This window comes from Camelus dromedarius, chromosome 16 (genome assembly GCF_036321535.1).
Source record: "Camelus dromedarius isolate mCamDro1 chromosome 16, mCamDro1.pat, whole genome shotgun sequence".
Classification (NCBI taxonomy): domain Eukaryota; kingdom Metazoa; phylum Chordata; class Mammalia; order Artiodactyla; family Camelidae; genus Camelus; species Camelus dromedarius.
This window is the reverse complement of record NC_087451.1, coordinates 55,404,463-55,419,335: the sequence shown is the minus strand read 5'-3', so window position 1 is coordinate 55,419,335 and position 14,873 is coordinate 55,404,463. Positions and strand designations below refer to the sequence as shown.

General features: G+C 34.0%; 1 protein-coding gene across 10 annotated transcripts in view; it reads right to left on the bottom strand.

Moving 5' to 3' along the window:
- The window catches only part of CDK12 (cyclin dependent kinase 12), a 66,678-nt gene that overhangs the window by 40,997 nt on the left and 10,808 nt on the right, over window positions 1–14,873 (bottom strand). For all 10 annotated transcript variants that reach the window (XM_031468202.2, XM_064496037.1, XM_031468201.2 and 7 more), the window contains exons 3-8: window positions 13,728–13,904; window positions 12,776–12,915; window positions 11,740–11,910; window positions 8,817–9,006; window positions 3,950–4,006; window positions 3,467–3,568 (exon numbers count right to left, since the gene is read on the bottom strand). In XM_031468202.2, coding sequence (XP_031324062.1) covers window positions 3,467–3,568; window positions 3,950–4,006; window positions 8,817–9,006; window positions 11,740–11,910; window positions 12,776–12,915; window positions 13,728–13,904 — 837 coding nt within the window. The remainder of the gene's footprint in view (window positions 1–3,466; window positions 3,569–3,949; window positions 4,007–8,816; window positions 9,007–11,739; window positions 11,911–12,775; window positions 12,916–13,727; window positions 13,905–14,873) is intronic.

The following is a 14,873-nucleotide window of genomic DNA, read 5'->3' as shown; positions in this document are numbered from 1 at the left end:
CATATATTATATATACACATACCATATAATATACACACACATGAATGTAAAAGCAAACGTGGCAAGGTGTTAAAAATTAGTGGATCTAACGTGAATGATCTCAAAATAATTATGCTGAGTAAAACATGCCAGAGGAAAACAGAGTATATACAGTATGATTCCATTTACATAAAATTCTAGAAATGAAAATCAGTCTATAGTGATAGACAGCACAACAGTGGTTGCCTGGAATGGTATGGTGTGGACAGGAGAGAGGGATTACAAAGGTACACATGGCAACTTTTGGAGGGGACCATTATCTTGGTTGTGGTGATGATTTCAATGGTATATACAATATGTCAAAATTTAAATTACACACTTTAAATAGACAGTTTATTGTAAACCTCAATTGAAAAATAAAAAAAATTAGTGAATTTGCATAAAGGCTATATTAAAGTTCTTTGTACTATTCTACTACCTTTTCTGTACATTTGAAATTATTTCAAAATAAATTTAAAAATTATATGAATATTCTGTACTTTTTTGTGTGTCTGAAGTCCTTCCTTTTTTAACAAATAGGGAAAGAAAAAAATGGACTATGGAAACTCTTCTCTGGTCTGTGCTTTGAAATGAGATTTATTTACAAATGCTCCCCAAACCAACGTTTATACTCATCATTCTGTATCCGTAGGTTCTGTATCCACAGATTTAGCCAGCCATGAATTGAAAATATTCAGAAAAAAAATTCCAGAAAGTTCCAAAAGGCAAAACTTAAAATTTACCACACTGGCAACTATTTACACAGGATTTACGTTGTATTTACAACTACTTACGTAGCATTTACATTGAATTAGGTATTATAAGTAATAAGAGATGATTAAAAGTACACTAGAGGACATGTGGGAGGGTGTGTTAGATTACATGCAAACACTACACTATTTTTGTATAATGGACTTGAGAATCCCCAGATTTTGGATGCAGGGGCTCCTGGAACCAATCACCCCGTGGATACAGAGGGATGACTGTATATAGTTTAACTTTGAAATTCTTTAGCTTGACAAAAATTGAGAGAGCAAAACAAATCTAGTTTTTAAAGTTATTAGCACCTTTCTTATAACATTTGTTAACCTCAAATAACAAATTCTACTTTCAGTATTCTCACAAATCTTATCCAGAGCTAGAAAAGTAAAAGTAAATTTTTTTTATTATTTTATTATTTATTTTTTTAAACATTTTTTATTGAATTACAGTCATTTTACAATGTTGTAAAGTAAAAGTAAAAGTAAAATTTAATACTGTTTCTAATATTAACTGCCAAATCAAATTCCAAATACAGTGTTAACACAACTGGTAACATAAGATATGCAGAAAGAATAAACTCAGCTGAGTTTCCAGACCTAGGTATAATTTATTGTACTAGTCTTTCTGGTTTCTCCCAATTTTCAAACTGAACTGCTCCATCAACAATTCTGTCAGAAACATCCTACAAAAATATCTTCAGAAAGACTACCATGGATTATCAAATGTCAAGCAAAATCTCAATTCAATGAGTCATTGAGTTTTAAAGAAATTTTAATTTTCTGTACTTTTTAATTTCCAATTGTGTTTTTGTGTTTTCTTTTATTTCAGTTTCCAGTCCTTTGGTGGGGAAGACATTATATAATAAACACTTTGCTACTACACTGAGGTGGCAGGTTGCACAGACAGAAATAGTACCAACAGAGCTATGAACTTTCCTTGTGCATCTTAATGGGGCGTTAACTTTAGAGCCTAGTTGTGATAATTTAAATGCTAATACTGTTAAAGCAAATAGTCCAGAACACAAAAATGCCCAGCTTGAGTCAGTAAAATTTAACTAAAGCTTCATTTGAATTAGGTAGGCTACCACAGAAATCATGCTCTCTTTCTCCATCACCCTTTGGAATTTTGAAACAAAATCCCTGTACTGCTTCTTTTATTGATTGATTTTATTATTATTATTATTTTTTAGCAGAGTTCTCCTTTACTTTATTGTGTGGTTTTTTTGGGGGGGAGGGTAACTAGGTTTATTTGTTTAACAGAGGTACTGGGGATTGAACCCAGGACCTCGTGCATACTAAGCATGTACACTACCACTGAGTTATACCTTCCTCCCTCCTGTAGTGCTTCTTTTAAAGAATGACATTAATAGAGGAGAGAAAGAAAGGGAAAAGTGATATGCTCCACTGGTAAGTATGTATGTCAGAATCCTAAAGTGTAAAGGTCCAGGTTAGTGTGCATCACAAATCATACAGCATAAGAAACAATTAACTAACATGCCATTTAAAATGTCTATGCCTCTAACATACAAACTGTGGTCTATAAATACCATTTTCTACTAAAAGAAACTAAGGCTCCTTAGAGAAATGGCCGGTTCCAGGTCTGGGGTAGGAAATGAACAGGATGAGTCTGGAATCAGAAATCAATGAAGGCTATCAAAGACCACTATGGTCAAGTCAAAAGGTACAAATAATTAACCTGAATAAACTTCCACTGGCCAAAGACTGGACAGTTTGAAGAAGAATAAGGATGATAACTAAATGGATTAAAACCATCAAGTATGTTTAAATCCATGGGTGCATAATGAAACTAAAAAACAAACCCAAAATAACCTCTCTCTGATACTAGGAACCCTCACTATTTCAAAAATTGTTAAATAAAATGAAAATTAAACCTTTAATTAAAACTTGTCTACATCATTTGTACCTAGGGTTAGTCAAATAGGTAAGTTATCTTTATTCCAAAAAAGAATGATATGATTAGAATATCATATCACAAAACAACCACAAGTGAATTAATGGATGTAGAGACCATTAATAGCTAATAACATTGCAAAAAAAAAAAAAAATAGATAATGCACCCAGTTATTGCCTGTACTCTGGGCAGAGGCTCCCACTGCTTCATACCCCCAACCTGGATGTACCAGTGACTACATGATCCATCAGAAGTACTCAAAACCACCTGTAAAGTAGTTTTAGGGGCAGGGGATGGTTGGGAACCAAACCTGAATTCATCTACAATCCATAGGAAATAAAAGGAATAGAGAACTATGTTAAAAAATCACCATGCGGATGCAATCAGCAAAATCCAGATTGTAGGAAACTCTATAGGGCAAACGACCCAGTTTCTCCTAAAAAAAAAAAAACCCAAGAAAGATGGAAGGAGAATCTATAATTAAGACTTGAGATAATCCATTGTAATCTATGGACCTTATTTGAATGTATTTGGATCTAAATTCAAAGTAAGCTTAAAAAAAAAAAAAGACAATTAGGGAAATGTGAAAAAGAAAAAGACTGTTTCTGACATTAAGAAATATTTAAGTTTTTTTTTTTTTGAAATCTGGCTAAAAGTTTTTCCCTATCCTTCTGAATTTAAAGAAAAGCTGCCAAAACCAATGTAGAGATAAAAAAGGATACAAGTTCAGCACTATGTGAATTACAGACAAAAGAAAAGGTGAAAAAAGCCTTACCCACAGCTCCAAACATCTATTGCTGGTGTGTATCGCTCTTCTCCCAGCAGAAGTTCTGGAGGTCGGTACCACAGGGTAATGACTTTGTTTGTATAAGGGCGGCTGAAATGTAAAACATAACCATGACATAAATTTGCAATGGCTTCTTATGAAAAATACTTGTACAATTAAATGCAAATTAAAATAGCTGCCAATTGAAGATGGGATCACCAAAACAGCTCCACAGCAACCTAGCAGTTAAAAGTAAACTAGACAGAAGTAGTTGATGAAAAAATAACTCCTATTCCAATTTGGATTGATTTATTTCAGTCTAAGGTGGATTCAAGAATTTAGATAGAATCTACTGTCTAAAATCCAGGTGGGTAACAAATTAAGAAAATTAGGGAATTCTGACAGTTATTGCAACTTGCAGAATATAAGCATATCCAAGAATTTAAAAAATTCTTTCCTATTTCTCACATGTAGTTTCTATGAATGACTCACCTCTCTTCAGAATTATAGAGACGAGCAAGTCCAAAATCTGCTAGTTTGATCTGCCCACTGTAAAACAAAAAATAATTGTTTCCATAAATAATAGCAGCAGCCTCCAAATTACATCTAAAAAGTCAAGTGCTAATTTAGGAGTTAAAGTAATTACAAATATGAATTTTAACCTCTGCTCTTTTAGTTCTACTCTTAATGGTCACTCTCTCAGAATACGTCTTTGACTACTCTAGTTTATAAAGCCTTAGGGTTTTTTTGGAGGGGGCTAATACTATATTTTTGGATTTGACTCTTTAACTAAGTATTTCTTTTATTTTTTTGGCAATCAACAGTGACTAGAATATGGTAGATTAAATACTTACTGTTGGGGCAAAAAGAATGGCTTGTTCTAGATTTAAAAGAGATTTAAGAGGCCTAACAACTAAACCCAATTCATAATCCTTGACTGATTGTGGTTTGAACAAATTAGCTATACAAAAGACATTTTTGACATAATTGAAAAAATACAAAATATGGACTGCATGTTAGAAGATAATAGGTAATAATTATTTTTGTCAGAGTACTTAGGATCAAATGTAATGATGTCTGTAATTTACTTAAAAATAAGTCACGCAGAAAAATAAAAAGGACACAAATACAGTAAAATGTTAATTGTATATGCATTATTAATTACATTAGTGTCTCAATTTTTCCTTATAACTTGACATTTTTCATAATAGATAGTAAACTGCCACAATACTATGGCTATAACAGATTTTTCCAAACAGAATAATCTTTAATCTGACCAAACAATTTTTATGATGAATGAGGCTCCTTCTACCAGCATGCTGCCATCACTTCCCACACCATAAAGACACAGAATTAAGACCTTACAGGGGTTCTCAAACTTTAATATGGAACAAGAATCACCTGAAAAAACGTATTAAACATTTCCTGGGCCCCATTCCCAGAGAAGCTGATTTAGTAGGTCATGGTCCATGAATTTTTAGTTCGAACAAGCTCACAGGTGATACCAATGGTGTTGATCTGCGACCCACACTTTGAGAACCATTCCCTTAAAGGGATCACATCCATGTTTCACTCTTAAGTATTTTGTCTGTGACAGTGATATCAAGTAATATTTCAAAAAAAAATGCAACACAAAATGTTGGGTAACTATTTAAAAAACATTTTTAATTATTTTGGATTAATCACATTTATCTAAATTTTAAGCCTATTCATTCACATTTACAGCGTACGTTACCTCCTAGGGAATGAAAAGTCAGTTTACCTTTTTTAAGGGACTAGGGATATCTCATGTGCCTAGATAGCTCAGATCAAGCAGAAAAGTGAGACAGATGGAAAAAAAGGCTATTCTAGGAAGTGCTCCTCAAAGTCTGAGCAATGGGACAGAGTATTAAAAACAAGGCAACTATTAGCAACAAGATTTTACATTAAATCAACCCTTATAGTTCCTAGTAAAGATTACAGGTAACTTACCCATTTGTCCCACACCTTATTACATTTTAAGTTCAATTTATAAGCAAATTCTGAGAAAAGCAAAAAAGAAAGGAATAGCTGACTTGAGCCCTATATTGAGACAAAAAGGGTTCCTCAAATTTCTTGGCATCCTTACATTGATCCCAAGACTCAAGGCAAGTCCCACCATGGTAGGACTGAAAGTTAAAATGGCAATAGATATATGGTCATGGAAAATCAGGCTAGAACTAAACATCACCAGCACCTAGCATATTTCCTAATCCATCCCCTCCCCTCTCACTCTCAGTAAATGACCTTTGTTGGAAACAAAAGAAGCCATCAGGTGGGAGCTATTTGACATTCTTCTACCTATAAACTTATTTGCACCTATAATCTTTCTTCTTTCCCTTCAATTACCGAAAAAGTGTGTCAATCTCTTTTCCTGTTCAAGGATAATCGGTACTACTACCTGTGGCCTTAACCCCATCTCCTCTAGAACCTTGTTGCTTTAAATCACTTTGGTTCTTTCCTGAATCTTTACCTCCCTCTCTATTTCCCTTAGAATTTAAACATGTTCAAACCTCTGCATCCATAATAAAAAATTAATAAAAACAAAGAATTAAAGTGACACCTACAATCACCTTGCCATTAACAGTGCTACCCACCCATTCACCCTACACTGTCACCACTGACCTTTTAATTTTCAGATTCTATCCTTGGGTCTTAAAATATATTTGCATCATCTGACACCTATGACCACTCATTTCTTAAACCTGCCCATTTGCATTCATGGTATTTCCTTATTTCCTTCCTGTTTGACCATTCCCTCAGATTCTATTTTCTCACATCTTTTCTATGCTCCGTAACTCTTGAATCTACATTGCTAGCTTTGAACTCCCATGTGACCATATGCCTACTTGATATTACTACCCTGGCTACACAACAGACATATGCAAAAGGAATTTACTCTTCTCCCCACCCAGCCTGCTCTTCCTTCTGTATTCCCAACATTGACCATTGTGCCACCTACCTAGATAGTTCTCAAGTCAGATATCTGCAAGTTATCTCAAAGTACTTTTATACATTCCCCACCATTCATTCACTCACCAAAGTCTATTGACCTATCAAGTCCATCCTGTCCATCTCTACTTGCAATGCCTTGATAAGTTCAAGAACTGACCATTTCTTACAGTATTCTTTATAGGTCTCCCTGCCTCCAATCTATACCCCATATAGCGCCCATTTAGAGTGACTTTTCTAAAACAGAAGATTAATTGTCTCTCTCCTCTATCTAAAATGATCTGGCCTCATTTCTACTTGTGTCATTAATATATAATGAACATCATGGAGCCCAACCCTGCTCTCCTCCCTTTCATCAACTGCTTTCTCTTCGTTGTCTGGCTGAGGACTCCTTACCATTCTCTCTAGGCCATCTCACCAAGAAGTCTCTGTGTAAACAGAACTAAATGGGCAAGAGCAGAGGCTGGGTGGATTAGACTAGACCATGAGACTCTTGCATCCTACTTAGCAACCTGAGAAAGAAATTAAGGTTAGTCTAGAACCTCATCAACTTGCTGAATATGGGAAGTCAGGGACAGAGAGGGGCCTGACCCATCCGAAAGGATACCAAGCAGGACTGTAGTTATTCCCTGGCCTGAGACATACCCTGATAGAGGAGCAAAAGGAAAACAGGAAAGTATATTAATACTACAGTCCAGAAAGCTGCAAGATGATAGCCATCATTACTAAGTCCTTGGAGCATTATTACTGTGGACATAGATTAACCAAGTCCAGCTTTAATGAGAATTATGGGTCAAAGAGATAGTGACAGAAAGGAATCTTTTCATACCATGTATTATCTCATAAAGGTATTTAAGTACAAATATATATACAAATATAATTTGAAATAACGAATTAATTGTATCATTTAAAAACAAAAAATCAACAAAACCAGCACCTTTAAATGGCTGTCACCTGTAGATAAAGTTTAAGCTCCTTAGTGAGATATACAAGATCTTTAAATTGGCTCTTTGCAACTGTCCAGTGTCATCTCTTGCCATTAGGTGCTTCACTCTTCTTGCCCTAGCAATAATGACTTGTTTACAGTTTTCCAGACATAACATGCTATGTTATTTTCACATTTATGTGCTTTTGTTCATGCAATCTCTTTTGCCTACAAATGTAACCATCTTTTGTCAGTCTTTGTGATAAGTTCCTATACATTCCTCAAGATTGCACATTCCCAGGGGGGATAGCCCAAGTGGTAGAGTGCATGCTTAGTATGCATGAGGTCCTGGGTTCCCTACTACCTCCTCTAAAAATAAATAAATAAATGAATCTAATTGCCTCCCTGCCCTGCCCCAAATAAAATAAAATAATTAAAAAAAAAAGACTGCACATTCCCAGATGCTCCCAAATTCAAGAAAAAAAAAAGCTTAATAAATGTTTATTGAATTGAGCAATTTATTTGTTTAGCTTCTCTACTAAACTCTAAACTCTCCAGGGACCAATCACCCCATACGGGATTTTTTGTGCTAAAACCAGGACAGTCCTGTAGAGTTGGTCATCCCACCCCACAAAGACAGAAAATATGTCACAATCATTCCATATTCGGATGTAGACGTCTGTTAAATAGAATTGAACAGAAATGTTTAAAACAATGGGTGCATCAGACAAAGACGGCTGTAAACAGCCCAATCACCTAAAGAACCAAACACTGGCCTTATTATTTCAGTGGTACCAGACTTGCTTTTTATTCCTCAATTAGGTATGGCTACTACCAAAGACTAGTGTGTTTAACACAATGGCTATCACGAATGCAATTTAGGCAAACAGTCAGAGAGAAACTAGATGATACAAACTTTTGAAGAATTAACACCATTCTTCACCAAATTCCTGTCTGTCATCTACACTATTAAAACCCAGAAGTAAGTGCTGGGCAGAAAGGTCAGTCACCAACTATACCTGTTTAGTCTGCAATTCAATAACTGAGAAAGTCTTAAGAGTGGCTAAAAGAGCAGGTATGTTTCTCCCCACTAAACAATGGAGAATTTCATTAAGAACTCAATGTGCATTTGAATCTGCATAGGACCACAAAAGTGTTATTTACTAACTATGGCAAAAGCTCTCTAAACATTCCTGTAGGACATAAATGATTCCCTAAAATGTCTGCAATTAAAAAAACCTTTACAATCCTGTCTCTGTTAGTTCCTTACCAATACTGAGTCTGAAGACTCTGCTGATCAGAGTACGCCCTGTCACAAGTTGTTCCTAAGGTACAGACATCAGGTGCACGTAAATGCAAAAAACTACATTACTGGGTCTACCAATAACCCCAATTAACTAGCTGAAACTAAAGAGGTCAGAAAAGAGGGAGAAAATGTTTAACCTCATATGGTTACTATGTTACCTGTTGTTCAGCAGAATGTTAGAACACTTAATATCCCGATGCAGGAAATTCTTTTTGTGACAGTAATCCAATCCTTCCATTAGCTGTTTCATGAATGACTTGATATGGTCCTCAGAAAAGTGCACCAAACCAGATTCCAACAGTCCCATTAAGTCATGGTCCATATACTCAAAAACAAGGTAAAAGGCACCTATGTAAGATGAAAGAAAAAATTAAAAACAAAAGAAAAAGGATGCTGAAATGACAATGACTCAAATTTTAATATAATTTTGGAATTGACCACAAACTCTCTGGAAAAAAAACACTTTATTTTATACATGAAGAAACTGAAATTCAAGCAGTTGAAAAACTTGCGCATTCTAATAATAAATAACAGAACTACTATTTGAATTAATCTTCTGACTCATAGTCCAGCACTCTGACTACTTACTTCTTGAGGGGGACAACTGCCCCAATTAGGTTGTATTACCGGTCTTTCATGATCTAAGTCAATTGGCAAATTACAGACCCTTGGGCTGAATGTAGTCTGCTGTCTATTGCTGTAAATAAAGTTTTATTTGTAACACACACACACAACCATGCCCATTTGTTACATATTTTCAAAGACTTCTTTTGTAGAAGTCTTTACCCTAGTAAACAGCACTCACATAATATGCCAAGGGTATATTCAGTATAAATTACTAATGAAATTTATAGTATTTAAGAATTGAAAGAAAGATGAAGCATCTAATTCCCTCAATTTAAAAGCAGATAAAAGGCTAAAAGAATTATGAAAGATTTGAAATCCACAATATCTTTTGACTTTAGGCAAGGTGCATGATAGAGGCAAATATTACAATATAAGAAATACTAGACCTAGTTAGACAATGATTTATCCAGTCTAGAATTCTTCTCTCAGTAGCATAAAATCAAGGATTCTTAATCTAAGGGGACTTCAAGGACTCTCTGAGCTCTCTGAAATAACATACAACATTTTAAACATATGCGTATGCAACATTTTAAATGTATGTTTTTGAAGAGTGGATCCGTATGATATTTAAAGAGGTCCTAAAACGTAAGCACTGCAGTAAAGGAATATCTTAGCTTTAGCTAAGACTTCATACAACTTAATAAGAAAACACTGAAACTGCAAAAGATGAGTAGACAAAAGACACAAAGGGATAACTCAAAAAAGAGAAAATTAAGTAAAACTGATAAACATGAGGAAAAACTCAGAATGTAGAATGCAATCCAAAATAATGATAGCATTCATACTTCACCTAACAGATAAGATGACAATCTTTAAAAAAATTAACTCAACAATAGGGAGGATAAAGTGAGATGGGCACTCACTGATGGGACATAAATTATTATCTTTCTAAAAAACAATCTAACATTAAATATGAAAATTCCTTTGACCTAATAATTCTACTTCTAGGAAACTATATTAAGAAATCAATCAAAATGCAAAAATTTATGTACAAAGATGCTCAAGGCGGTGCTATTTTTTTTTAAAACTGGCAACTGCTCAATAAGGACAGGTGAAATAAACTTGGATTCATCTATTTTTATGCACAGTCATTAAAACATGTTAATGATATGGGAAATTGCTTATGACAAGTTATAAAACACTAAATATGCCTTGCTCTCAGTTATATTAAAATAAATATAATACATACATATAGTACTAGAAAGAAATATGCCAAAACTCTAATACAATAGTGATTTTTTATGGATGGTGGTATACTGGGAAGGGGTGGGAGAGAAGTGATTGACATTTTCTTTTTCTTACTCTTCTGTATTTTCAATTTTTCCACAATGGGCATGCATCACATCCATTCATTCATTATTTTATGAGTTTAAAAAAAAAAGAACTTAAACAGTACCTGCTAAATTATTTAAAAAGTATAGAATGGCATAGATGAAAGCATGCCCCTCTCCAGAAGCAACCAATTAATATTTTCTTGTGCATCCTTATAGAAACTAACTACACACTGTACAGTTATTTATAATCAGAAAAAATTTAAAAACACATTCAGAAATACACCTGGTATACTTAAATCTATTCTCATCTAAATCTCATAAATTTATCTAAATAGTTACATAAACATAATTTCCTTTTATTTTCTTTAAAACTACTTTTACAGACTCAAAAGGTACTACTCCCCTAGTGCTAACATCTTTGAGGCTTTTGAGGTTCTTTAAAGAAGTCCAGCTTAACTTCATCCATTACCTTCCTAATTTTATGTATTCCAATCATATTCTCTCAACACCCCAGTGTGTATTCACAGATGCCATCTCTTCACAGTTGCCCATCTTTAAACCTTCAGATTTATTTTAATAAAAGTAGGCTGGATGTCATATATAGACTACTTCAAACGTAAGTATGGAAACAATGACTAATTTATCCCCCAAACAGAGACAAAAGTTACAAATCCAGGAAAACAAACTACTAAATGACCTGAAGAAGACTATTCTTAGAAATACCTGCTTCGGATTCTAAACTGTGTAAGTACAAAACTGTAAATATATGGATGCATATAAATGAAGGAATGATGTAAAAATGAGAATAACTGACAAATCTGGGTTCTAATTTCCATTATTTTTATTCTAACTTGTGAAAAAACCCATCAAAATATTGGTCGGAGGAGAATCTTACATTGTTTATGTGTTGGCCTTATTAGTTGTTAATCATTAAAATTAGGGTCTGCTGTAACAGTGATTTCTAAAAGTATAAGAATATACTGATGAAGAATGCACATTTGATAAAATAAGCACTGTTCAGCAGAAGAGCACTCTGTTAACACCTTAATCACGGTATAGATTAAGGAAAGAAGCTGGACATTTGTACAACCTGTTAAAAAATGCAAACAGGTAAACAAGCTAAGAAAGGAAAATAAGATGTGCCAATCTACACTGTAGAAATATGATTCTTTGCTACTACCTTTGTCTTTCTTGAAATCCAGGGCATCCTGTTTATCTGTGACAATTTCCTTCATGTTAACAACACTTCGGTGGATTAGCTGACGAAGGATTTTGATCTCACGAATGGCTGTGATTGGGAAGCCCTCTTTCTCGTTGTCTAGTCTCACCTTCTTCAGGGCCACTAGCTCTCCTGTCACAACAAATTCAAACTGTTATATTATCAATCGGCATTTGGGGGGGGGGTAATTAGGTTTATTTATTTTCATGAAGGTACTGGGGATTGAACCCAGGACCTTGTGCATGCTAAGCACACACTCTACCACTGAGCTATATCCTCCCTGCTTCAATTAGCATTTTTTGGCCATCACCCAGCCAATATGTGCTCTTGCTCAGAAAGACAGATTTACTTATATCTTAATTTTTTTAAATTAAGTATAGTCGATTTACAATCTTGCAGGAATTTCTGGTGTACAGAAAGGTGATTCAGTTATACATACACATACATATATATATATATATCCTTTTCATATTCTTTTTCATTATAGGCTATTACAATGTATTGAACTTAGTTCCCTGTGTTATATGAAAGACAAATTTAATGACTACTTTAATGCTATATGCCAGATATTTTTATATCATTTAAAAAAAATCCCCATGTTCCCTTTCTTACCTTTGATTTTTTTAAAGAATTTAAAATTTAATATTCAGTAAGGCCTAAAAATTTTGGATTATTAAAATATACCAATAACTCATCTGCTTCATTTTATCACAAATAACTAACCCTTTACCAAACAAAAAGCAACTTACAGATTGTATTTTTACCCTCTCTTAAATTCCCAGCAAGCTTAGTAGAAAACATTTATAATGGACAACAAGAAGGAGGAAGGTTTTTAGACAGTAATAATACTACTACTCTTTTGGAAAATTTTAGTCTATTTAGTAACTCTTGGAGACCAAATTAGAACTCAAAATTTACTTTTGCTAAATTTACTTGAGACATCAGTATTGCTAAATTTTTAACCTTCTGACATCTAGAATTTTGTAGCAATATTTACCTGTGTCTTTATCCTTGGCTTTATATACTTGGCCATAGGTTCCTTCTCCAATAATCCCAATAATGTCAAACTTGTCCACACAGCGTTTCCCCCAGTCGCTTTCTGTTTGTCTCCTTTCTCCATAACGAGGACAACAAATTCTAAAAAAAAAAGGCAAAATAAAAATAAAAATTAACAAAAAAATTTTTTAAATTAAGTATATTCAAAGAACAAAACAGAATTATTTTATGATGATTTCCTCTGGCTCCTGAGTCTTTTATCAGTTTCTTTATTAAATAGGCAGGAATCAAATGATATGAAAATAGTCTAAACAGTCTCTCACAATGGCTAGGATAGATTTTTTTTTTATGCTTCAGGAAGACACCAAATAATAATAGATTTGCTGCTTACTTTCTGACCTCTATCGAGCACTGGCTTCCTCAACTATAGATGGGAAAACAATCCCTACATCATAGGGTTACTATGAAAGTAAAACATAAAACTTTGGCAACACTGTGTGCTCAATAAATGGCAACTATTTTTATTACTAAAAGAAGAATGCTAACAATCAGAAGATCAAACACAGATTCTACTTCTTTTGTGGCATGGCAACTTATATAGTTTAGGGGGAAAAGAATCCCACATCTACTAATTTTTCATTAATGTGTACACGGTTGACACACTCTGAATGAAAGGTTTTTTTCCTTTCTTTAATACTCTTAGTTATAGACTCAAAAGATACAATGGGATCAATGTTTATGGTATACTTGGATTTGGGAAATTACTGCTTTTCTAAAAAACACAGCAAGATATCTGTGGGTGCAGATGAAAGGCTTTTATTCACTAAAATAAAATAAGATATACATTAGGCCCAATCTTTGATCCTACTGGTATAGGTTGCAGAAGTCTGAGATTTAGTCCCAACGGTAAGGAAGAAAACTGTAATTAAGGATTGGTCCCTCCAAAAACTCACTTTGGTCTCTTTTTATATGGTTGCTGAGGTGGTGTGATTGCCTTTGGTTCAGGAGAGTCTGGGGGAGATGGATCCCCACCAGGGAGCTCTGGAGGGAGAGGGAGGTCTGTGAGTAGGTGACGTGGCCTTTGTTCCTTCTCTTTCTTTACAGGTTTTGAAGGTAGAGTTTCTTTTGGGCTAAACAATAGAGGAAGAAAAGAAAAAGATGACAATTATTTAAACAATATGCAAATAAAACTTCAAAGATTATAATGTCTGGCCATTAAAAGAATGCAAAGATTTTACTTTTTAGGGAAAAAAAACAGTAATACAACGTAAAGAAACAAAGTTTATCACAATTAAAGACACCTGGATTTTGCAAAAAGAAATCTATAAAAAATTGGCGATACTATTTGTAGATCCTTTAACAAACTCTTTCTTAAATGTCCTTCCTAAAACTCTATTTGGATTTTTATTGAGATGAAATAACACAAGAAGTAATTATCTTAAATTTGCAAAGCACCACTGCAACTCATGGAGTCACCAAACCTACTCTATATTTTAACCAGCAAAGATTTAAATAATGATCGAAAGCCCAACAATGTAATACTACTATACTACTATATAGATGTGGAGAGAGCCTAGAAAAAGCAATAGTATTTTAAAGTGTTTTGTAAGAAATACAGCTAAGCTGGAAATTAAAATTAGTGAAAAATACACTAAATTATTCCATTGGTTTGGAAGCAAAAGGCAATCATATCTGACCAGCCAAAATGGATAAATAACCCTCAATCTAAAAATCTAAGGAGAAAGTCCAAGAGACTATTTCAGAATCATCAAAGCACTGGTAGCAGAAGGCCTCTCACAATAATCAACAAATTATAATAGTCAGTGGGAGAAACAGAAGGATGGCTTTTCTGGAATAGATCAGAAAATTCAGTTTTCAGATCTAATTTTTTAACCACTTCTATTTATGAGTAAAGGAAGGACTTTGTGCCATGCACGTCCTCAAAAAAGAGAGTACAGCATACTAATTCGTGCCTACAAATAAAACCATGTTAGATAGTCCTGTATTCCATCATAGTATCAAAAGGTTAAAAGGTCTTAGAATCCTAAGCACAGTAGGAATCTCTTCTATTTTTCTGATAAGTGGCTATAAAAAAATTT